Raw genomic sequence first — 24,969 nt, forward strand, 5'->3', positions numbered from 1 at the left:
AGTTTAAAATGTATTTGGGGGTTTTATGTACAAAATTTTTCAGTATTTTGAAAGACAAACGGTAGGGCTTCTTGTGCTAAAGCCCTCAGTGCCTGGAAGTCAGGTTCAGGTAGTGGCTGTCCATTCTTGTTTTCCTCGGGAACCGTATCTTACTTTACTATTCAAAAAGGCAAAAGGCTCCGCATTGATATTCCTGATGTATAACACCAATTAGTTTTTGAAATGATTTTATCTATCTGAATGTATGTGTATGAGGTCCATTTTTTAAAGTCGATTCCAAATATCGACTTCTATTGTAAGTGAATTAATTTTAGGGTACCTATTTAAAGATTGTTATTGTGATACTTAGAGGATAAATAAAAGCATCATCACTGACAGAAAGCATTTTGGAACACGGGCTTCCAAAAGCTGTTGTATTTGAACCTCATAAATTTCATTAGCAGGTCCTTAGACCCATGGTATCCACCAGCAATATATTTGGAGACACTTGTGAGTCCCCACGTGCAAGTCCTTATAACCAGAAAGTGCAAAGGGCCTTGGGAGATGCCTAGTGAGAGTGGCTGCTGCAGGGGTAGACAACGAAGGCCCCTTGGGGCGCGGAGGCAGGTGAGGGGCCCACACACCAGCCGAGTGTCCCTGGTACCCTCTCAGGGGCCTCAGAGACCTGGAGACTGAGCTCAGCAGAATTAGAGTTCATGTGATGGGGATATTTTAAATAGTCTGGTAAATAGTCTGAGCCACAAACATCAAATCCACCAGCTTCAAAGAGCTACCACATACAAACATTAATCTGGGGAAAGATCTGCACCTAAACCCATTGGGCTGTTGCGCTCTTCACAGCGGGGGCACGTGGCAATTCCACTTCCTGTTGTATATATGTCTGTATTGCTTTGATTTTTTTACCAGTGGTGTGCATAATTCTGATGACTGTTGTAATCAGAAGAAAATTAATAGCATTCTTTATCTTTCCTGAGTGCATGTCATGGTGATTTTCATTAAGTAGCACAGTACACTGTCAGTTGATTGATTATATATTATGATCATATATATGCCATACATATGCTGTGATATATGAGGATTGTGTAGCATAGGCTGATTTCATACCCGTGTCTCTCCAGTCATTCAACAGACATGTCTTGAGCAACTAGTATAGGCCAGGCTTTGGTCTTCACTCTGTTTCTTTAAAAAAATAAACAACTGTGCCGACAAAGTGATTCTCACGGTAGTCAATAAAATTGGAAAAGGCCAGCACACTTTCTGAGGATGATGGGAGCCACAGGTACCTTTTCTGCAGTTATTCATTTCTCCTTAGTGGTCACATAGAATGGGCAGATCTGACATCACCGCCTTTATATGAAACGTCTACATGTCTACACTGGGATAAAAATCATTCAGCAAAGTCAGCTCGGTTCATCCTTAGGAATTCTGCTTGGAGTTAACAATAATCATTAGAAAGCAATAGTAAAAAAGAACAATACCTTACTATTTTTTTAGCGATGGGTTACAATAGTAGCAGACATCTGTATGTCCTAAGAACAATAAGAGGAAACGTATGTTTTGGAAAGTCAGCATTGAAATAAATATTTTAGAAAAAAAACATATCTTGTTAAGATATCTGTTTTGTACCTAAACTATTCTTAATAATAATGACAAAGACTCCTTCCTCTCTTGGTTTAGGAAAACACACAGGCAAAGTACATTGAAAGCCATTGCATGAAATTTCCCAAACTTTCTCGAAGTGCTTATTTTTTATTTCACTTGCTTCTAATAACATATCTCTGTCATAATACATCATAAGATTAGACAAATTTGCCCTAACTGCCCAACGCTGAGCAGTGTGACTTTAAAATCAAATTGCCCGTTGTTGTTTCAGAACTGTATGTTTCACAGCAATATCACCAGGGATTTGAAAACATTCACACAGAAGTTCGGCTTTGATGTCCTCATCCTCTTGGCCAGCTACCCGCCGGAGGAGCAGCAGCCCAGACGACAGCTTGCTGTGTACTCCGAGAACCTAGAGCTGTGCAGTCAGGTAAGGGAGCCCTCACCCTGCTGTGTCGTCCTGTTACCGAACAAAGGGTCCGAGGAGGGGGGCAATACTTGGCCCACCGAGGGATGCCAAAAACTGCTACAGAAAACAGGGGCCCCTCCCAAGGACGATACACTAGTATCTATAGGGCTCTTCTGTCCGCCGCCAATTGGAAACACATCTCTCAATGCCAGAGATTTGTGAAAAGGAAACAAAATGTTTATTTAATGCTATTCAGGCCTAATGCCTTCCTTGAAATATTAAAGTCTTTAAGGGTATACACCTACACACACACACACACAGCGCTCCCTTCTCCCACTGTCCCAACTCCGGGTACCGTAAATCAGGAAAAGAGCACACGTCCGTTTTTCTCCCAGGCCGCTGGCACGTGAGCTGTGTCGCCTGCCTGTCCAGGCAGGATCTCCAATTAATCCAAAGTCATGCGGCACCTTCCACTGGCAAGAGTTCTTTGTACCAAGTTCCAGTCAAAGTCTCTCCTGCTTTCCAGGCCACTCAGCCAAAGGGAGCACGCCAAAGCTGCGTGGGCCTCTTCTACCAAAGCCGCACTCCACCAAAAGCGCGTCTTTCTTCTTCACCTGGCCGCAGGGATCTCCATTCTGGCAAAGCTGCGTGGTCTTCCCTTTCACCTGGCCAAGAGGGGGTCTGCACTCTGCTGAAACCGCGTGGCTCTCCCTCCTAATGGCTACAGGGGTCTACATCTTTCCAAAACAGCGTGGCTCTCCCCCTCACCTGGCCAAGAGGGGGTCCTCACTCTGCTAAAGCCACATGCCTCTCTCGCAGGCACTCTCTCAGAGAAGCAGCCCCCAATTCCAGCCTGGGTAGCAGCCACTCACTTCTCCCTGGCCCAAAACTTGGCCACAGCTATTTAACATATCTATGAAACCAGTTAAAGGTTATAGATATGTTAAATGACCATTCCAGAGGTTAGCTGCAAAACTGTTGCTAAGCAAAACAGCTCTCAATGGCCCTGCTCCATTCGTCCCTTCCCCCAACTGACAGCTGGGGGGGGGGGGAGGGTGAGGATATCTTAATATTTCCTCCAATATTCCTGTACACTTTGAGTTCTGGACACCATTCCAAATCTTTTCTGGCCCCCCCCCTTGGCTGCACCCTGTATCAGTTCCACTGCCCCCTAACCTGCCTGCTCTCCGAACCTGTGGTGGAAGATGGGGATGGATCGGTGGCGTAAAGGAAATGGCCCAAGAGATAAAGTCTTAGAATTCGAGTTTTAGGAAATGTTGGGGGCGTTTTGTGCATTCAGCCTTTTTAAAGAGCCCCATCACCAGTTCTCTTCTAGAATAGAATATTTATCCTCTATGACAGCAGTCCTCAACCTTGTTGGCACCAGGGACCAGTTTCGTGGAAGACAGTCTTTCCACAGCCAGGGCAGGGGGGGATGGTTTCGGGATGATTCAAACACATTACATTCAAGCTCACCTCCTGGTGTGCCGCCTGGTTCCCAACAGGCCCGGACCAGTACCGGTCCACAGCCTGGAGGTTGGGGACCCTTTGCTCTGTAGAATAAATCCATACAGAGAGATGGATCGTAGCTTTCTTACCCAAATGAGGGCCAGTCCTCCTCTGGGTGCTGCTTTCTTAGTCCCTGTCTGAATACCTGTTTGGTGCCCAGTGTTGAGTAACCGGTGATCTGGTGCTTCAATCAGTTAGTCTCCAGGGAGTAAAATTCTGGCTGGATAATCAGCTGGAACCTCTCATTTGAGACCTGAATCCTTTAACCCAAGGCTATGGAAATGATACAAAATGTAAACAAATATTAATCAAAATAGGGCATTGGCTACAGCAAACCAGGTGTACTTAATAAGTACTATGAGAATATACATGGTTCATTACACCGTGGACAGCTTGGCCCAGAGTTGTTTCATCAGTGAATCCGACCGCACTAATGGATCAGACACCTCATGTGTCCATGGGAGCCTGGGAGGGTACTCCTTTCTTTGCTCCATCCTCACCTTCTGTTCCCCAAGAGATCATCTTGGCTTTCCTGACATAGGACTGCAGGGTTCCTCTCATGTCCAAACATGAAAGAGGCCCCTGTCCCTGCTACAGACGCATTTAGTACCCTCTTTCTGACCCACCTACAGCTGCGCATTGTCAGCAGCCTGAGTCTTTTTCAGTGCTTTGCTCTGCCTTGGGTTCAAAGCTGAGTTTTAGCTTTGGCCACTGGTTTCCAATGAATAGGAATTAGGTCTCTTAAGCCTTCAATTCAGTACAGTGGTTCTGAAATCACTTTTAGTTGCAAATCAATGTTTTAAACGGCCAATTCAAAATAGACCAAAAGAGAAGAGCAGATGAAAAGGTCAGAAGCCCTTGAGGCAACTCCACCCTGCCTCTCCTTTCCTTACCCACCCTCCCCACCCATCACCAGGGACACAGCTCTTCGGGTAAGCAACACAGGGTTAAGACTGCTCCAAAGGAGTCCCTCTTTGTTCATGGGGTCACAGTCGGTCAAGGCTCAGCATCTGCAGCCCCACCGTCTGAGTCGAAAATGTGGCTCCTTTACTTGTTAGCTGTCTGTGGTTGGTGAAGGTATTTAGTCTTCCTGTGTCTCCGTTTACTCATTGGCAAAATGGGGATAAACAGTTCCTACCTTGCAGAATTATGAAGATTAAAGGAGAAAATGCACACAAAACCTTTAGAACTGTTGTTATTCTCTCTGAGAACTCTGTAGTTGTTAGTTAGTGTTGTTGCTGCTGCTCTTGTTGTTGTGACTGCCGCTAAGCCTGTGGGGCCATTTCAAAATATCTCCAACTTTCCCTGAAAGTCATAGAGCTGTAGCCCAGTTCGGACCTAGAACTGCCTGTCACACGTTCTCCTGGCCTCCCAAGTCAGCCCTGACTGTTCTGGGCTCCCTGCCGAGGCTCCCTGGGGCAGGAGGAGACAGCTGGGGCCTGGGGGTTGTTGGAAAGCCCGAGCCCCTGAAGCTGCTTTCTGCTTCCTACGTTCTCCTTTGCCTAATGAGGTTGCCAGAGGTTAAAGCAGGTCCCGGCTGCCTGCTGCTAAATAAAGCCTTTCTCCTGCCCTCTTTTCCTTTTTTCCAACACCTTTCCACCAGTCCTTGTCAGCAATCGGCATTATTTCTATTTTTTTTCAAACTTGAAAACAGTTGGCATTTTTCACACTTCCACTTCTGTTAGAAGATGGTGTTACATTATACTGAGGAAGGGATTTAAATGGGTTTAGATGTCTTTACCTATAACTTTCAGGAGCCAGCAACATTGAGCCCCTGGATTTGAGTTCAATCAAAAGCCAATTTGATAGGATTAGAGAAGGAGTTGGTGTTATATAGAATGGGACTTTCCATGTTTTACATCATGCAGTTTGCCGTTATTTGAGTTCTTCTTTTAAGACCAATAAACACAGATTAATTTTGCATGAAGAAAAATTAAGAAAGAAAAATCACAAAGAGCAAAGGGTACCTGAGTGCTCATGCAAACCCCCCTGTCTCCCCGCCAGATCTGCTGTGAACTGGAGGAGAGTCAGCACCCTTGCCTAGAGCTGGAGCCCTTCGAGTGTGGCTGTGATGAGATCCTGGTATACCAACAGGAGAACCCTTCGGTGACTTGTGACCAGGTAGTTCTCCTTGTCAAGGAAGTCCTCAACAGGAGGTGTCCAGAGATGATCTCCAACAGCCGGACGTCCTCCACAGAAGCCGTGGCAGGCAGCGCCCCACTCTCCCAGGGATCGTCTGGGATTATGGAGTTGTATGGCTCTGACATAGAGCCCCAGCCCAACCCTGTGAATTTCATAGAAAACCCTCCAGATCTCAGCGATTCTAACCAGGCCCAGATGGATGCCAGTGTAGACCTCGTTAGCCCGGATAGCGGGTTGGCCACCATTAGGAGCAGCCGTTCGTCCAAGGAGAGCTCGGTTTTCCTCAGTGATGACAGTCCAGTGGGAGAAGGGGCTGGGCCTCACCATAGCCTCCTCCCAGGGTTTGACTCCTATAGTCCCATCCCTGAAGGGGCAGTAGTGGAGGAGCAAGCACGGTCTGGAGAACATGGGGAACACTTTGACCTCTTCAACTTTGACCCAGCACCCATTGTTTCTGGACAGTCCCAACCGTCTTCCCATTCTGCTGACTACTCCCCAGAAGATGATTTCTTCCCCAACAGTGATTCATCAGAAGGACAGCTCCCCACGGGGCCCAAAGAACCCAATGGCATAGGGACAGACATGTCTAATTATTCATCCAGTGTGCTTTTGTCAGAGGCTGGCAAAGATAACCTTGTGGAATTCGATGAGGAGTTTGTCCAGAGACAAGAAAGTCCTGGGGATAACTCTAAAAGGAATGTGAGCCTGACTGGTTTTGTGGGAGATGAATCTCTTTCTCCAGAAAGGCTGAAAAATATCGGAAAGAAGATTCCACTAACACCTATGAATAGCTTTGTAGAAAGCTCACCATCCACTGAAGAACCAGGTCTACTCTGTTCTGAAGACATGACCCAACAAGCAGTTGACACAGGGCCACCGCAGACTCGTACACGGTGTAGCAGCTGGTGGGGTGGTTTGGAAATTGACTCTAAAACTACTGCAGATGCATGGAGTCCCAGCGAACAGGAATCTGTCTTCCAGAGCCCGGAATCCTGGAAAGACCATAAGCCAAGCCCAGTTGATAGGAGAGCCTCAGATTCAATATTTCAACCAAAGAGTCTTGAATTCTCAAGGGCAGGGCCCTGGGAGTCAGAATTTGGTCAGCCTGGGCTGGGCAACAATAATATTCGAGACCAGAATGAAGAAAGCTTGCAGTTTCAGAACCTGCCCACTGAGAAGTCACCGTTGCCGGACGCTTCTCCTCAGGGAACAAACCATCTGATAGAAGACTTCGCTGCTCTGTGGAGTTCCAATCGCTCTCCCACGGCAATGCCCGAGCCGTGGGGAAATCCCGTAGATGACCATGAACCAGCAGCTGCAGCGCCATTCCCGGCCTGGAGTGCATTTCGTCCAGAGAATGACACCAAGCCTCTGAAAAATACCTGGAATCTGCACCCAACGTGCAGTGACCCACCTTCTGTGAGAGACCCGAGTGAGTGGGCCATGGCAAAAAGTGGGTTTCCTTTTCCTGCAGAAGACCTTGTGGACAGTTTGGCCAGTGAGACAAATAATGAAGCAGCTCCAGAAATCTGGGGCAAAAAGAACCATGACTCTAGGGCTAAACCCCTTGCATCAGGAAATCCCAGGTCTGACCTGGGTCAGGCATGGAATAGCTCTAAGGCAGCAAAGGAAGACCAGGATGGTGGCATGGCTCCGAAAATTAGAGGGAATGTGTATGAAAAGGTAGATTCCTGGAACCTTTTTGAGGAGAGTATCAAGAAAGGAGGGTCGGATGCCCTAGCTCCGTGGGAAGATTCCTTCTTATCGTATAAATGTCCCGATTACAGTGCATCCAACCTAGGGGAAGATTCAGTGCCTTCCCCCTTAGATACCAACTACTCCACCTCTGATTCTTATACTTCGCCGACATTTGCTGGAGATGAAAAAGAAACCGAAAACAAGCCATTTGCTAAAGAGGGAGCTTTTGAGTTGAAAGAGGCTAACTCCGTTACCAAGGAGATGGAAAGCCCTCCTCAGTCACCGCTGCAGCCACCTAGAAATCGAATTCGTTCAGGTCCTGGAAACCTCGAAATATGGGCTTCCCCTCACGCGGATGATAGTTCTGAAGTAGATGCCACTCACAACCCAGATAAAGACTTACGCAAGGCAGAGCCCGCAGATGGGAAGGACATCTCCGCGGAGGATGACGTTGGCGAGAGCAGCCGGTCCAGTTACGATGACCCCAGCATGATGCATCTGTACAACGAAACAAACCGGCAGCTCACCCTTCTGCACAGCGGCGCCAACTCCCGGCCCCCGGCCCCTGACAGTCTGGAGCTGTGGAACAGAGTGATTCTGGAGGACACTCAGTCCACTGCAACCATCTCGGATAATGACCTGGACTGGGATGATTGCAGTGCGGGTGTGGTGATCCCTGGTGAAGGTCAAGCCCAGGGATACGTGGCTGAAGGTACTGAACCTGAAACCCGATTTTCAGTGAGACAGCTAGAACCATGGGGTGTGGAGCATCAGGAAGCCAGTCAGGCTGACTGGGGACTTCCTGCTTCTTACGAGCATAGTGAAGACACTGTTTCCAACGAATATCGCATACTGAATGAAAAACACGGACAGCTAATTGCGAATAGTATTTGGGATTCTGTCATGAGAGAGAATGACATGCCATCATTAATGTTACCAGGCCCATTATACGTTACAGATTCAGAACAAAGCAGATTGCCTCCTGAAACTCCCAGCTCATCCCCCAAAATTAAGGACAATCACAGCCCAGATGTGCTAGAAGCCTCTGGAGTCAGTGAGTCAGGAGCACTTGATCCAGAACAGGAAGACACATGCCAGGGGAACCTGTCAAGTAATGCAGTGTCCCTGACAACCGGGCTTGAGAATCCAGGGCACTTTGTTAGCTCAGACCCATGGAAAAGTCGCAGCTATGGACAAAACGGAAGTGAGAAGGAAACTCACGGGGCCGTTGACAGGGAGTGCCTTACCGAGGAGGAGGTGATGGATAGAGCCTCGGGGAGTTCTGGAAAAGGCCAACATGACCAGGAATGCTCATCCCCAGTTGCATCTGAACATGAAGAAATCCGTGATGAGTCAGGCAAAACCAGCTTTCCTTCAGTCCCATCAACCCCTCAAACTGAGGAGCCCCAGGAGGTTTTTGAGCATGAGAAGGGATCTCACAGTTCAAACGCCTGTGACGTGCAGCCAGAGGTGTCCTCCAATCACCTGCAGGCCAAAGAAACCTTCAGAAAGTCCCTCATGGATCCCAGAAATCCAGGTGAAACTATTGAAATTTCGGAGAAGCCGAATTTAACAAAAAATGTGGCTCTACCTGAAATGGATCTTAAGAAAACTGAAGAATGTAACATTCTGGAGCCAGAGAGAGTGAACCAAGAGCCACCTCCCGAATGTCCCCAGCGCCTTGACGTTTGGGATGGCCCTACAGATAGTGATGTGCAGGTCAGACGCACCAGTTCTGAGATAACTAAGGATCCCGAAGGTACCAGTGCTGAAAACAGCCCTCCAGCAGTCAGTCCACCGGGAAATTATGGCAGAGATAGTCTTTCTAGTGAGTATACACATTCGAGTGCTTCAAGTCCTGACCTAAAGGATTCTTCGGCTGCACTGCTTTCGTGGGATCATGGAACCAATACTGGGTGTCAGGAGGAGACTCAAGATGACTGGAGTGAACAGAATCACCAAGAATCTGAACTAATTACTACTGGTGGCCAAGCAGAAGTAATTACTGAAATGAAAGAACTGGAGAGAAACAGAAAGGATGGATTAGATCCCAAAGTTTCTAAATTTTTGGAGATATGGGATGACTCAATAGATGATTCCTTTTCCTCTTTATCCAGCCCCGAAGTTGGCAAATATTCTGAATACTCGGGTGCTTATCAGGAAGGAGATCTAGTGGTTAGCCACCAGGACAAAAATGATTGTGATATTCTTGACACTGTGCAGCCAGAGGATGCCAAGTACATTGCAGGGAGCTCAGCTTCTAATGATGAGAGTGCAGGTGATGAGGAGTCAGTGGAGAGAGAGAGCCATTCGGCCACTTGCCACATTGCTCAGAGTGAACCCAGAGCTTGGGACTCATCAAATGAACCTAATGAATTCTTGGCCACGACAGATCCCAAGCCCGAGGAAGGATCTGCCTACACAGGGAGTTCAGGCCCAGCAGAGAATGAGAAGACAGCAGACCCACTCTGTGACACTCCACAGAGCAGCCCCGATCACTGGAATTTCTCCCCACTAAAGGAGAACGAAATACAGGTGCTAGCAACAGATAGGGAGATGAGATCTCCAGAAACAGGGAAGATAGGAAATATCATATGGCAAATATCTCCCAAAACTGAACCAAAGAATGAAAGCCATTCTAAATCAGAAATGCTTGGCTTCTCAACAGACAGCACCGAGTGGTGGAATGAATCCCTGCCGGAGGGGCAACCAACTGAGAGTGCATTTGACAGGGAATCGTCCGAAGGGGAATTATCTAACTCAGGTGGTATGTTAGAGGTGAATTCTTCCATCTACCAAAATGTGGGTCCGTGGGGAGTACCCATTCAGAGTGATAGGGACTCCGTGGAAGCACATTGTACTAATCCTTTCAGTGATAAACATCAGTCACCCTTTCTACATAGTGATGGGGGGAACTCCCATGAGCAACTCTGGAACATTCAACCAAGGCAGCCAGACCCAGAAGCTGATCAGCTTAGCCAGCTTGTAATATTGGACCAAGTGAAAGGAAATGATCCCAGAGAGCAAACCTTCATGGCTTCTGCTGGTGACAAGCTCACTTCTGAAACACCCACCCAAGAGCAGTGTCAGAATACAGTACTATCCATCTGGGATCAGCCAGACCCAACATTTACTCACATTGATGAAAATGAGTGTGTTGTATCTAATGTCTCAACTAGTGAGTGTCAAGAAACAAATCGGTGGGAGGAAGAAAAATCGTACCCCAGTGAAATGACAAATTTAAGCATGGCCTCAGATTTCCCTGCTGTCAGTTCTTCTCCCCAGCTGATAAAGAAGGCAAGTGCTGAGTGGGATGAAGCCAGCCCTAGGGAGGGCCCCCAAAGCACGTTTGCCCCAGATATCTTACATGGCAACTTTCAAGAGGGTGGGCAGTTGACCTCAGCTTCGCCTGACTTGTGGGTGGATGCTAAGCAGCCCTTCAGTTTGAAAGCAGATGGTGAGAATCCTGATATACTGACTCACTGTGACCAGGACAGCAATTCTCAGGCTTCCAATAGCCCTGATATATGTCATGACTATGAAGCCAAGCGAGAGACTGAGCAGCCCATCAGTGCTAGGATGGGGCCTGACAGGGAAGCCAGTGAGTTACATCTCACTGAGCCAAAGCTGGATGAAGAACCCACTCATGAGCCTGGGCAGGAATTTGCTCCAGACGGTTCAGAAGTATATTCTGAAAACACAATTCTATCACCTCCAGTCAGCAACCAAGCAAACACAAATGGCTCCTCTCTGCCTGCTGCCTCTCGCAGTGGTTCTCCTGAGCCTTCTGAAATAAAGGGTGAAAACGGCACAGGTTTAAAAGATTCAGAAAAAGGAGCCGACCCAGATATGACACCAGTTTGGGAACCCACTGACAGAACACTCCCAATGATTAAAAAGGTGGGGACCACCATTTTTGTAAGTCACCAAGAGCCAGCTATGGAAGGTGACGGCTCTTGGGTCTCCGAGGACTTTTCTCCTGAAAGTCCGACAGATGCAAGAGCCTTGCTGGACCTTGGGCAACCTTTGACCACTGAGAACCCTGCCTCAGTTCCCAATGTTCTTCTAGCTTCAGACATTTGTCTGGACGTAAGCGAAGCTGCCTTCGAACACAGTTTCAGTGAAGCCTCCGGTCTCAACACATCCACGGGAACAATAGATGACATGAGCAAACTGACACTGTCGGAAGGCAATCCCGATACACCCGTGGATGGGGACGCCGGGAAGCAAGATATCTGTTCCTCAGAAGCCTCGTGGGGTGATTTTGAATATGATGCCATGGGCCAAAACGTTGATGAAGATTTAGTGAAAGAGCCCGAGCACTTTCTCTACGGTGGTGACCATCCCTTGGAAGAAGATGCTCCGAAGCAGTCGCTGGCACCTTACACACCTCCCTTTGATTTGTCCTATCTCACAGAACCTGCCCTTGCTGTTGAGCTGACAGAGGAAGCTGGGGCTGCAGAGGATGAGTCTCTGGGGAGCGAAGCAGCAGAGGTACTGCTTTCGGCTCTTTCTGATCAAAGAAGCAAGGAAAACCACACTGAGACCCAAATCAGACATCCTGGACGCCTGCTGGAGGTACTGCATATTCATGAAGAGCCCGAGTCGCTGTCTTTGCCTGACAGAGGTGACTCCAGTGTGGAGTTGTCACCCTCAAACATTGACTGGGAAGTAGAAACAGATAATTCAGATTCGCCAGCAGGTGGAGACCTGGGACCATCAAGTGGTAAGAAACATCCCATTCCACCAAACCCTGGGAAGTGCGGCTTTCTTTCCATTCACCTACTTGTAAAACACATTCTGTCCACCAGTGCGGGCAAACAGGAACTCACTACATTTGCAGTGCATGCCTAACCAAGTCCTGTGTTACAGCAGTGACACCTACTGCTCGCATAATACCTATCCATTCGAATACAGGAGAAGATTAAGCAGATTTTTGAGTATAAAACATTTTTTATTATAGTTTACATTCAATACTATGTTCTGTTAGTTCCAGGTGTACAGAATACTGATTAGACAATCGTATACTTTACAAAGTATTCCCCTAATGTTCCAAGTACCTACCTGGCACCTTACACAGTTTTTACGATGTTATTGACTATATTCCCTATGCTGTACTTTACGTCCCTGTGTAAAGTCCACAATCTGCCCTTCTGAATCCCTTCACATTTTTCACCCAGTCCCCTCACCCTCCTCTTCTCTGGCTACCATCTGTTAAACAGATATATCTGAAATTATCTCTCTTTAGATGGATTGTTTGCAAAGATCACACATCACATAATGTGTTAATTAAGCCTTCTTTCTTCTCTTCTCACCTTCACCTTCCACGGTCAGGTGCCAGCAGGGGAATATTAGAGTTAGAAGAAGAAACAGTAATTCCTACAGAAGAGTCTGAGCAGGTAAAACCAGAACACAGAGAAGGAAGATACACGGAGAAGAAGGAAGACCATCCTGCACAACATATGGATTATATATTTGTAAACCACGAAGCAAATTCACCCCCAAAGCCAGAGGCCTGTGAAGCAAGAGGCACCAACTCTGTATTGGAAGAGTTGTACATCGATTCTGAACAAATGGGGCGGCCAGGAAGTCAGTTAGCAAGCTTCTCAGACACCTGTCAACCTGACTCCTTAAACGAAAGAACAGGTCATTCTGCAGAGAGAATGTCTTCCCAAGATGATAAGGGATCACCCCTTGAAAGCCCTGGGCAAGAACAGAGTTGGATGGTCTTGGGCCATAGTGAGGTTGGCAATCCATCATCAGAAGCTACGGACAAAAGGCCTGAAGGGTCTGACAAGGCCGTGGAGCCAGCCTCTGCTCACAGCTTGGGCAAGGGCTCCCCAGTGCAGGTTCCGGGAGAAACAACACCTCTAGAATCTTTAGCTCTAGAGGAAGCCTCTGGGCTGGGCAGCCAGTCTCAGAAGAGCCAGAGCGAGAGCCAGAGCCGAGGCGGGGTGGGCCGGGATGCAGCTCTGTTGCAGGCTGTCACCCATGACAATGAATGGGAAATGCTTTCACCACGGCTTTCTCAGAGAAACCCGGTCCCTGAAATGGAAATAGAGGAGGAGACGGAGTTTCTTGACTCCAGAACAAGGAAACCAAGACCAAACGGGTAAGTTAAAAATTGGATTTACTCTTTTTCTGAAAACTACTTGGTTAGAAACTAGCAAAGTGGCGAAGGATTAGGGAGTACTAAGAATACCTAGCTTTGCTTGTATTTCTCCCAATGTATACCACCAGCAAAGCAGCTGCTGGATAACCATGGTGCCAGTGATGATTTGTATGTATTTTCAGCCAAAAGAGTCCCTTCAGTTTCCACCCAGGATCTTGTACCTACCCTCCCAATATGCACGCTGACTCCACCTCTTCATACCAGCATCACTTTTACCCAGGCACTTGGGACTGACATGGGGAGAGCACTGACATTCATCCACAGCACCAGGCAGCCTGCAATGCGATCTAATTTAGTCCTTACAACAACCCTGAGGGTGTAGGTGTTATTATCTTTATTTTACATGGACCATGAGAGATTCTATGAGTTGCCTAGAAGCCAGTAACCAGAGCAGACAGTCTAGGATTCAACGTTTTCTATCCCCAAAGCCCATACTTTCCAGCAGACACACACAAAAGGTGATTCTGGCTTTGTACAAGTACTTAACTTACTATAGGAACAAGGCAACGCCACAGCAGGGTGTGAAATATCATTCCTAATTGGCCGAAAAGTTGGCAAACAACCATCAAACCAGCGATTTAGTTATTCATTGGTCATTCGTTCATTCATTCATTAACTTACCAGTGGGTTTGAGAATCTGCTCTGTGCAATGGCCGGACAGCCAGTGGACATACCCCAGGGAGCAGGATGCCATCCCTCCCCCAGGGCCTGCCAACGCCGTTTGATGTTATTTAAGTTGCTTTTCATTTGCCCCCTTGCTTTCAGAGATAAAAGGGTAAATTGTGAAAAGTAACTTAAGCAAAGGAGTAAATCATGTTTCCCTCCTTAAAATGCAGTGGAGAAAAGATAGCTTTTGTTTCTACTCATCTGGGGAGAAGAAAGGACCGTGCACACCAGTACCCACTGCGGGTCAAGCAGTCTGCACTCCAGTCTGACTCTACCGTATCGGTTATACATTCTAGGATAACCCTAGGCTTGCATTTCTCATCTGCAAAACCTTCCATCAACATTAAATCTCAAGCCTCCCGTCAGTATTAAATCCTGCACGCTTAATTTGTGTGTAAATACAATGACTGTACCCAGGAGAGCTTTGGTACTCACAAATTACATTTCTCCAGGAAGGAAACAGGAAACCCAAAGAAAAGCAGGGGTACGTGGAGGGTTAGTAAAGTCCCACAAAGAGTTAAAAGCTGTGCCGTGTACGAGTGCGGCCCCATAAATCCAGACGTTTTCAGTTGGCCTAATCCTTTTTTCTTCCTGTCAAGCTCTTCCCTTCCAGAGACCCCAGATCTGTTATCAGAAGGAGGGTAGCAGATGGATCCCAGCAGCCCTGCTGGCATTGTTATAGATTGAGAGCTCGGAACTCAGGAAGCCTGGAGTTGGCTGAGCTATTGTTTGGCTTCTTGTCTGCATTGTGCACATGCCCCTGAAATCAGAGGATAGTGTTCCACTGTGCCACTTGCCCCTTTTCTTTCAGGGAGATTTCTTTGCTCATCCCTTTTTGCTCAGCCCCTGCAGTGATGAAAGCTTTCTCACAGTGGGGTGGGGTGGGGGGGCAGATTTTTCCGCTGGCATCTGTATTACCTGTTGCATAAGTAATTATTTGGAAATATTTGTATTATTAAAATACTAGGATTATTGCCAGTATCACTACTGTATCAAAATATTAGTACTTGAAACCTTCCCTCTGTGCTAGATTTTGGAGGAGGCAGAGGTGTTTAAAGCAGTGACCAAAAACCAGGGGCTCAGCCTCACCTGGGTATTAGTTGTTACAAGTGGAAATTAGCAGCCCCACACTGGACCTCTGAATCAAGAACTCAGGGTGGGGTCCAGCCGCCTGTGTTTCAGTACCTCCTCCAGGTGCTCAAGTCTGAGATCACCAGTCGAAAACTTACTCCCAGCCCTCTAGCTGTTTACAGTTTAATAAGGGAGTTAAATAAAAGTGAAAAGGTAAATAGTGTAATGCTTGAATGAAGATAGTCAATGACCGTGAGTTTAAATAGAAATAGCTGCCAATTACAAGCATTTTCCCTGGACCAGGCACTAAGCACTGTGTATGCATGATCTCACATTACCACGGCAACTGTAGGAGGTAAGAATTACACAGAGGAGGAACATGATATTCAGAATGGTGGAATCACTTACTCTGGTTTATAGGTAGAATGTAAAGAAGCTGGGATCTAAGTTTGAGTCTCTCTGTGTCCAGAGAGTGTGTTAATACTAGTAAGTAAGAGGAGAGGCCCCTGTGCAGGGCGGCTTTATGGAGGGACCCAGACGGCTTCCTATCCAATAGGATCAGAAGGCAGAGTGCCCAGGGTCTATTATACTTTAAGGGTCCATGAGAAGCTTTGAATTTCTTTTAAAATCAAAAGGGAAAAATGATTACTGGATACTCCTTTGTGGACTATATTTCTTTCTGCCAAGAAGGATATAAAATAAATGTATATATATATATATATATATATATATATATATATATATAGTTTGTTTGTTTGTTTTTTGTTTTTTAATGAAGGAAGGAGGGAAAAGTATCTAAGACCCATGAAAGCCCTACTGTGCTCCATGAGGTGCAACTGGAGAAGGGCATTAAATGAAGGCCATAACCTGCAAGGGCACAGGATGGGGTGAAGGCCAGCCAAGTTACCTGGGAAGAATAAGATGATGGAAATCATGGAGACAGGAAAAGAATCACAGAAGCAATATGATAAGAAAGCCATATTTAGCCAGCCCCAAACCTGGAAACATATTCTAAGAGATAATCTCATCATAGGGTAGAATACCCAAAATTAAGACTGTCCTGAAAAAAATTAAAACCTGGTCTTCAAAAATAGAAGCAGGCAGATAAATGTGCGGCGTGGCACTACAGCTACAAACTGGCTTCTTGCCCTCCCCCATCCAGGCGCAGCCCCTGTCGGTGTCCACACTGGTTCTGAGGGCAGTCAATCCTATTTTCAGAACCTGAGGAAGCATTAGGTGCTTTTTCTCCTCATCCTCTACCTACTGACTCTTGTTCACAAAACTTGGGGTGAGTGCTAAGAGAGACACTCTCTCCCTCGTGATGCCCAGCGCCGTGGGCTACCTCCCTAGGGTGAACCTTCCCAGAGGCCTTTGCCCACACCTGGTCATCCTCCAGCTGTAGACCCACCCGCTGAGGGTCGCACACTGATTCCTGAGTCCGTGGGAGACGGGCCTGACCTCCCCTATGTGGTCATGGAGAACATCTGCAGAGTACTCGGCAGCACACAAACTTTTCTGAAAATGAAGAGCCATTTATATGTTTATTTTAAAGAGGGCACAGTTGCAAGGGTGTCATGTGAAGAAAGAGTAATTTGATTGTGTGTTTGTCAGGGTCCTCTAGAGAAACAGAGCCAATAGGATCGATTGGATTAGATAGATAGATAGATAGATAGATAGACAGACGGACAGATAGATAGGTGGACAAAAAATTGTTTTAAGGAGTTAGAATTACACAATTTTAGGGACTGGCAAGTCTAAAATCTGTAGGACAGGCCATGGGCTAGAAACTCAGGCAAGAGTTACTGCAGCTTTGAGTTCTAATTCTGCGGGGCAGTGCAGTCTCTGTGTTGCAGATTTGTGGTGAGTTCCTTCTTTTGGGGGGACTTCAGACTTTTCTTTAAAGCCTCCAGCTGATTAGATAAGGCTCACCCACAGGTTGGAGGGTATTCTGCCTTGCTCAAAGACTGCTGGTTTCAATGTTAATCACATCTAAAAAAAATACCTTCATAGCAACATTGTGACTGGTGTCTGACCAATGAACTGGGCACCATAGCCCAGCCAAGTTGACATGGAACATTAATCATCACAGGTTATATTCATTGTAGGTTATCATCATAGGTTATATTCAAAAGCCTGGACTATATGCTAAGTGAGCACAAAACCATTACCATTTGTAAACTCACCATCTGAATTATATAAATATGGGACAATTGATATACAAATATTGGCCTTCTATAGGTGTGGGGCAAAGAAATTGCTATGCCGCGTAATGAAAGGCAGTAATTTCCAAGAGGACTAAGAGAGCTGACAATGCTCGTCCAATCTTTTGTAGATGCATGCAGTGGTGGGTGGGGGTGGGGAGTGAGGGGGAGGGGAGGAGAGTGGAGGGGTTGCTGTTGTGACATGCACTGGGAGTTGTGACATGTACTGTTGTGACAGTGTTTGGAAGTAACTGGGTCTTCATATTAGTGGGGCTCTCTCTATCTTGTCTCCTCGCTCTGGAAGGGGAGTTCATTGGCACTCCCTGACATAGAGATGGCCTTCAAACACAATGCATTTCATATTCCACATGACGTGCTTCTTGTGGTGTTTTCTGTGCATTGTTTCTTTTTAAATTAGTGAATTTTGAACTGTATTTCTATGTGACAAGACTATGCAAAAGAATTCATATCCTTCCCTGGGATCCCATTAGGTCTTTTTATGGTTTTCATGAGTCCTTCTGAAATCAGACTTTTTCTGCCCATGACTTACGGTTGAGGAGTTAGGGCATTGGGTCTCACGCCCATGTGAGTATTGAAAGTGAAAAATAGGTAAAGAAATCATCCGCTCACTCTTCCTCTGAGTGTTGAGTGATGAGATGTTTGGGCACTCAGAGAAGAATCAGGCTCTTTGAGCACATTCTACCCGCCGTCTAGGACCTGCTGTTTGGATGCGCTGCGTCCCAGTTCCAAACATTTGCCCTTCCCCAAGGCAAGTTGATACTCCATAAACGATAGTGTCCCCTTGTTTAGTCACTGTGTTCTGGCTTTGTCCTGAACTAAACCTGGGAGACCAAACTTGACACTGATTCTGTGTTCACTTATTATGGTAATTGTATTTAATCGTTTGGTGTGTTTGGTGAACTAATGATGATAATTATTAAACGTCTTTAAATTTTTACTTTAATTCAGGCCTTAGTCTCCTTTTTAAAATAAAATAAAAATTTTTGGTGTCTCCCCCCATCCACCCCCACCACGGCCACCTCTGCACTTCCAACCAGCCCTGCCCAGATGTCGAATAAATGCCTGCAGACAGACACACACATGATTTCTTTTGGTCCACCCAGTCGCCATTTGCAATAGGCCAATTTTTATTATCCCTATTTCATGAATTGACTCAAGTGAGCTGCTTAAAGTTATCCAGAAATGAGATAGCGTTAGAGTTGGGACTTGAATGTAAGTCCTCTCCCTTCTAGCCCCAAACAATCATTTTCTTGAACTTCTTTTATCACTTGATGCATTTACTCTTCTTCTCCCCTAGTCCCACTAAAAGGCGAATCAAGTTTAACAGCCCAACTTGAGTAGCCCAAGTTCCCAACTTACTGTTCACACTGTCATTTGACCTTCTGAGCTCTCTTCACTCCTGAGTACATGTTTCTGCCCCGCTCTCCCTGTCTGTGCTGTGTGGGGCCACCCCTAGTGGCCAGAGGCCAGAGGGAGGTGAGAGAATCAAAACCCTTCAATTTAAGTTTTCCAAATATTTGCAGATGTGGTATTTTGTGGTGGGGGATTTTATAGGAAAGAAAGCCACGAGCGCCAAGATGAGGTGGTGCAACTTAGCTGTCCCGTGGAAGGAACACCCACAGAGGAGCACTTTTGTGTTGTGTTGGCTTCCAGTCGGAGGGAAAAGTCCAAGGGACTTCTCTGCTGGAATGGCAGAATGTCAAAGTAATGTCTGAAAAAAGGCCGTCATGAAAATTGATAGCATTTTAGGAAAAGAAGAAGTTACGGCTTTTTAAAAAACTCTCATCTGAGGTTATGTTTTTTATATAGATTTGAGAGAGAGAGAGGAAGGTGGAGAGAGAAACAATGATGTGAGAGAGAAAGAAACATTGATGGGTTGCCTCCCAAACAGTTGCTTCCCAGAGGCACCCCGACCTAGGGATGTGTCCCAACCTAGGAATGTGCCCCAACCAGGAGTTGAACCCACAACTTTTTGATATACAGGATGAGGTTCCAATGAACTGAGCCACCTGGCTAAGGCCAGAATTCATTGCTTTTAAAAGCAGGATGTATTTGTGTATCGGTGACCCAGTAAGGAAGAGATGACACATTCAAGTAAAAGTAATTTGAGAACTATTTAATAAAGGGAGTATTTGGGGAGCAGTGGAGAGCAGTGAGGGGGAAATTGGGATAACTATAATAGAATGAATGAATGAATGAATGAGTATTTATAAAGATGTAGGCAAAGTGTGAGAAACCCACAAGGAATAGCACAGTAACCCAGGAATAATAACAACACAGCTATTTTTATTCTTAGGCCTCAGGAGTGAGGGGAGGAGGGCATTACCAGAACCCAGAACAGGAATTTTGGGTTGAAAGGGCCACACTGAGAAGAGCAGCGACCTGCTGAGGGACAGCCAGCACCAGGCATTCCCACAAGAGGAAGCCAGAGGAGTGCATAACTTTTATCTCCCTCAGACCTCCTGCCAGGGGACCTCATTAGTCAAAACCAAGTGCAATTCAGCAGGTGAGGGAGCTTTCTGGGGCAAGGGCAAGTGGACAAAGTAGGAGAGTGGACCCAAAGTACTTAGCACAGCCGGCTTAATTGGACAGTGGTGGCATCTCAGCTTCTGAAAAGCGTACTGAGATACATTAACATACAGGATTAGTTAACTCTTCCTCCAGTGCATAGGAGGGTCTGTTTCCAAGATCCACCTGACAGTTCTTTGAGGAAAAAAAACGTCAAAAAGTCACCCCAGGCTTGGGTCACCCTCTGTGGAAATTCAAGGTGAACCAACAGAGGAAATTAGAATGCTGCCTTCCCTCCATCTAACTTTGGCTAAGACAGGTGGCTTCTTTTCATTGTCAACTTAAGAGTTTTGTTTTAGGTAATGGCCAGGGAGTAAAATTTCTAGTTCACTCCCATGAATTATCTCAAAATGTTGATCAGCTCAGAATCAGAATTTATGGAAGATTGAGGAAAAAATATGTAATGCATGTTTCTTTACATGTTCCAAAAACTGCCCCGAATCAAGCCTAAGCCAGCAGAGAACTATGTACATCTACCACATTGCAGAAGACACCACAGAGTTTTCCTCATCCTGTATCTTTTTGTTGTGTGCCATTGGCTTACTCTGATGGAAAACCTTAGGTCAACCCAGTGACACTCATCTCTGTGCCTTTGATGCTAAGACCATGATTTTCTAATCAGAGGACCTGTGCTCTCATGAGCAAATCCAATCCAATTTTCATCTTGACTATTAGTTAAGGAATCTGGCTTCCTTTAATCAATATAATTGATCATGTTCATTCTTTTGAGGCAGCTTTGGAAGGTTACACCTCACAGCCAAATTTATCTCTCACCAATATCAAGTGTATAGAATTCTAGAATACATATTTTATTGTATTGGTTCAAGTCCTAATGCCATGTTGTGGTCCTGTCGCCCTTTGACTTGTTCAGCTATTTTTAAGTCATGTGATGGTGGGGCATTTTTACATATCTACTAACATTGCCTTCAAGTAGAAGTGGGAATAAATGCATATGTCCTCTTCATAGAACTGTTCGTGGTTCCCCGGAGAAACTTTGTTTCCTTTCTTTCCTCTTTGCTCCAATCTCAGCACCTCCTTTTAATTTCTTGCTCCCCACATTTTTTTCTGCATATTGAAATTCTACTTCTCACTGAAGACCCAGACCAAATGTCTTCCTTTCTAAAGTACTCTCCACTCTTTTCAATAAAAACTCCCTCTCCTGAATCTCCCTGCACTTTGCACCGCTTTGGCAGTCTTCCTCCCATTCTGCCTCGGGTTGTATTTATAGACTCTCCTCTTAACCTACCTGGGTGTAAGCCCCTCCCAGCTTGATTTGCCTTGTACATCTTTGTATCCCACACTGCCTTAAACAGCATTTATTTTTATTCAGTTTGACTTACAGTCAAATATTAATTGAAGGGGAATAGAAAGTCATTTAGATGACTTTTCTAGGGAATCTTAGAAACTGTAGTGGATATCTAGTTTTTTTCTATGATGTGAAATCAATTAGATGTCCATAAATCACATGGGGTTTTGATTTTCCTTCATCGTACACTTTTGTCTGGTTTGGAAGTCAGTCATATTGGCATCATAAAGCCAACTAGGGAGCCCTCCTTCCTTTTTCTATTTTTAGAATAACTTGTAGAATTTAGAAGGGATGTATAACACATAAAATTTAGGCACAGTTCACTTATAAAACTGTGCCTGTTGCTTATTTGAGGGGATAGACTTTTTACTAGTAATTTGATTTCTTTTCTTTTTTTTAATTTCAGATTTTTTATTATTTAATTTTTAAAAACATATTTTATTGATTATACCATTACAGTTGTTCTATTCCCCCCTTCATTCCCCTCCACTCGCACACTCCCTCCCCCACCATTCTCCCCCCCTTAGTTTATAACCACGTGTCTCAAGTTCTTTAGATTCTATATTTCCCTCACTATTCTCGCCCTCCCCCCTATCTATTTTCTACCTACCATCTATGCTATTTTCTGTGCCTTCTCCCCCCTTCTCCTCCTCCCACTCCCCTGTTGCTAACCCTCCAAGTGTTCTTCATTTCTATGGTTCCACTCCTGATCTAGCTGTCCTCTTGGTTTGCTTTTGTTTTAGGTGTGGTTGTTAATAACTGTGAGTTTGCTGTCCTTTCACTGTTCATATTTTTCATCTTGTTTTTCTTATATAAGTCCCTTTAGCATTTCATATAATAAGGGCTTGGTGATGATGAACTCCTTGAACTTGACCTTATCTGAGAAGCACTTTATCTGTCCTTCCATTCTAAATGAAAGCTTTGCTGGATAGAGCAATCTTGGCTGTAGGTCTTTGGACTTCATGACTTGGAATACTTCTTTCCAGCCCCTTCTTGCCTGTAAGGTCTCTTTTGAGAAATCTGCTGACAGTCTGATGGGCACTCCTTTGTAGGTGACTGTCCCCTTATCTCTTGCTGCTTCTAGGAATCTCTCCTTCATTTTAATTTTGGCTAATGTAATGATGATGTGCCTTGGTGTGTTCCTTCTTGGGTCCAATTTCTTTGGGACTCTGTGAGCTTCCTGGATTTCCTGGAAGTCTATTTCCTTTGCCAGACTGGGGAAGTTCTCCTTTATCATTTGTTCAAATAAGTTTTCCGCTCGTGGTTGTTTCTTTTCGTGGCTGTTTCCCCTTTTGGTACCCCTATAATCCAGATATTGGAATGTTTAAAGATGTCCTGGAGGTTCCTAAGCCTCTCCTCATTTTTTTGATTTCTCATTTCTTCATTCCTTTCTGGTTGGATGTTTTGTCCTTCCTTCTGGTCCATTCCATTGATTTGAGTCCCAGTTTCCTTTCCATCACTATTGGTTTCCTGTGCATCTCCCTTCATTTCAATTAGTTTAGCCTTCATATGTTCCTCTAATTTGTGACTATAATCAACCAGTTCTGTGAGCATCTTGATAAACAGTGTCTTGAACTGTGCTTCTGAGAAGCTGGCGATCTCTTGGTCGCTTAGAGTTATCGGCTCTGGGACTTTGAGTTCTTCTTGCGCCATCTTTTGGTCTGTTCCTGCCTGTTATGTAGCAGGAGCGGAGCCCTAGGTGTTCACCAGAGCAGGACAACTCAGTCGCTGGGTTGTGACGCTGTAAGTGGGGGCGGGGTCAAAGAGGAGCAATGGCATCCCGTCTGCCGCCTCCCACCGCGGCCCCCACAGGTGCTGCAGCTGCCACTGTAACCAGAGCCCAGGCGTTTCGTCCCACTGCACGCGAGTGTGCCACCGGTCAGCCCTCCACCACTGGGTTCGCCCCCTGGGGCCTGTGCAGTCTGTCTCACTGTGCACGAATGTACGACCACAGTCAGTCTGCCCCACACCCTGACTGTGTCTGGGCAACCTGTGCGCCTAGGTCGGGGGATCTGTCCTGCCCGACCCTGCTCCGCTGCTGGCTCTGCCCCCTTACCGTCCTGGTTGAATGGTTCGTTTTTGTCAGACTTCCGTATAATTCAAGTTTCTGTTCTTTGGCTGTGTCTTTGTTCTCCAAACCTTTGTTGTATTCAAATTTGGTTGTGGGAGAAGGTACAGTGTTTCCACCTATGCCTCCATCTTGGTGGAAGTCGTAATTTGATTTCTTATTGTGTTGTCTATTCAGGTGTTCTTCCTGCATCAACTTTGCTATTTTATATTTTTCTGGAAAATTGTCTATTTCATCAAAGTTTCAAATTTTTGAAATAAAGTTTACATATTATTTTACTGTTTTTAATCTCTACTTTATCTGTAGTTATATACTTTCAACTTCTAATGTTGTTTATTTGTATCTCCTTTCTTTCTAGTTCAATCTTTCTGGAGAGGCATTTATTTTATTATTCTTTTCTAATTACTAGTTTGATTTTATTGATTTTTTTTCTTATTGTTTCCTGCTTTTCTATTTTATTAAATTCTGATTTCATTATTTTCTCTGATGTTAACATTGCTATACTGGCTTCCTTCTTGGTAATATGTGTCCTGTCCTTTCTACTTATCTCAGAGATCACAGCTTTTGCCACTGAGCACCAATCACTGTTCCTTTCTGCCAAGATCTCCACGATTTAACTGTGAGTTCATGGAGTGCATGACACTCATGTGCTCCTACTGCTAACTTCTAGTTCAAGAGGTAAATGGGGGGCTGGAATTGTTTCTCAGACCTCAATCTTTCATGTCAGCATTCTGGAGGTGGCCACCATCTCCACTTTATTATAATAGTCCAACTTAGTACAATCACCTACCTGGGCCCCAAGTTCTAATCTATAACTTGTCAGTCTGGCACACACATCTTCCATCCAAGCTTGTTTGGAAGCCCTGCCCTGGGCAGCCACTAGACTCCTGTCTCCACCCTACCAACCTGGCCCCAAATCCATTCTCCACTCATGGGCTTGAGTGGCCATTTCAATTTTGGATATTGTCCTATCACTACCCACCTCCTTAAAAGCTTCCAGTTTTGGAATAGTCCTAAAATACTATAGCCTACGAGGCCCTATGTGTCCCAGTTACTGCTTACATTTCTGATCACTAAGACCACTCTTTCCACCAGCCCTCAGATTTGCACACCAGATCCATTTCCAATTTAGTGATGTAGTGCCAGCCGTATTCTCCAACTAGAACATTCTTGACATGGCTGGCTTTTTCTCATTTTTCATGGCTCCCCAGCTTCTATAACCACTTCATCTAGAGAAACAATAAGTATACCATCAGGTTATTCTAGTCCAGTGATTCTCCACCAGGGATAATTTTTGCCTCCCCACTTAGGGGACATGCGGCAATGTTTGGAGACATTTTTGGTTGACACGACACTTAGAGGTTGACACGCTGTCATCTAACGGGTAGAGGCCACGGAAGCTGCTACATATCCTACAATGCACAAGAGAGCCCCTCCCCCACCACACACAACAGAGGATCATCTGTCCTAAATGTGGATAGTGCTGAGATTGAGAACAAAGCTCCGTCCCAATGCCCTGCTTTATTTCCTCCTAGC

The 24,969-nt window shown here is 45.6% G+C and overlaps 1 protein-coding gene across 1 annotated transcript in view; it reads left to right on the plus strand.

The window, feature by feature from the left end:
- PRUNE2 (prune homolog 2 with BCH domain) overlaps positions 1–24,969 on the plus strand; it is a 248,705-nt gene that overhangs the window by 156,190 nt on the left and 67,546 nt on the right. Inside the window, exons 7-9 of the mRNA XM_037030318.1 lie at positions 1,874–2,032; positions 5,525–12,086; positions 12,695–13,472. Coding sequence (XP_036886213.1) covers positions 1,874–2,032; positions 5,525–12,086; positions 12,695–13,472 — 7,499 coding nt within the window. The remainder of the gene's footprint in view (positions 1–1,873; positions 2,033–5,524; positions 12,087–12,694; positions 13,473–24,969) is intronic.

This window comes from Sturnira hondurensis, unplaced genomic scaffold (genome assembly GCF_014824575.4).
Source record: "Sturnira hondurensis isolate 20B ecotype Veracruz unplaced genomic scaffold, ASM1482457v3 Scaffold0020642, whole genome shotgun sequence".
NCBI classification, from domain to species: domain Eukaryota; kingdom Metazoa; phylum Chordata; class Mammalia; order Chiroptera; family Phyllostomidae; genus Sturnira; species Sturnira hondurensis.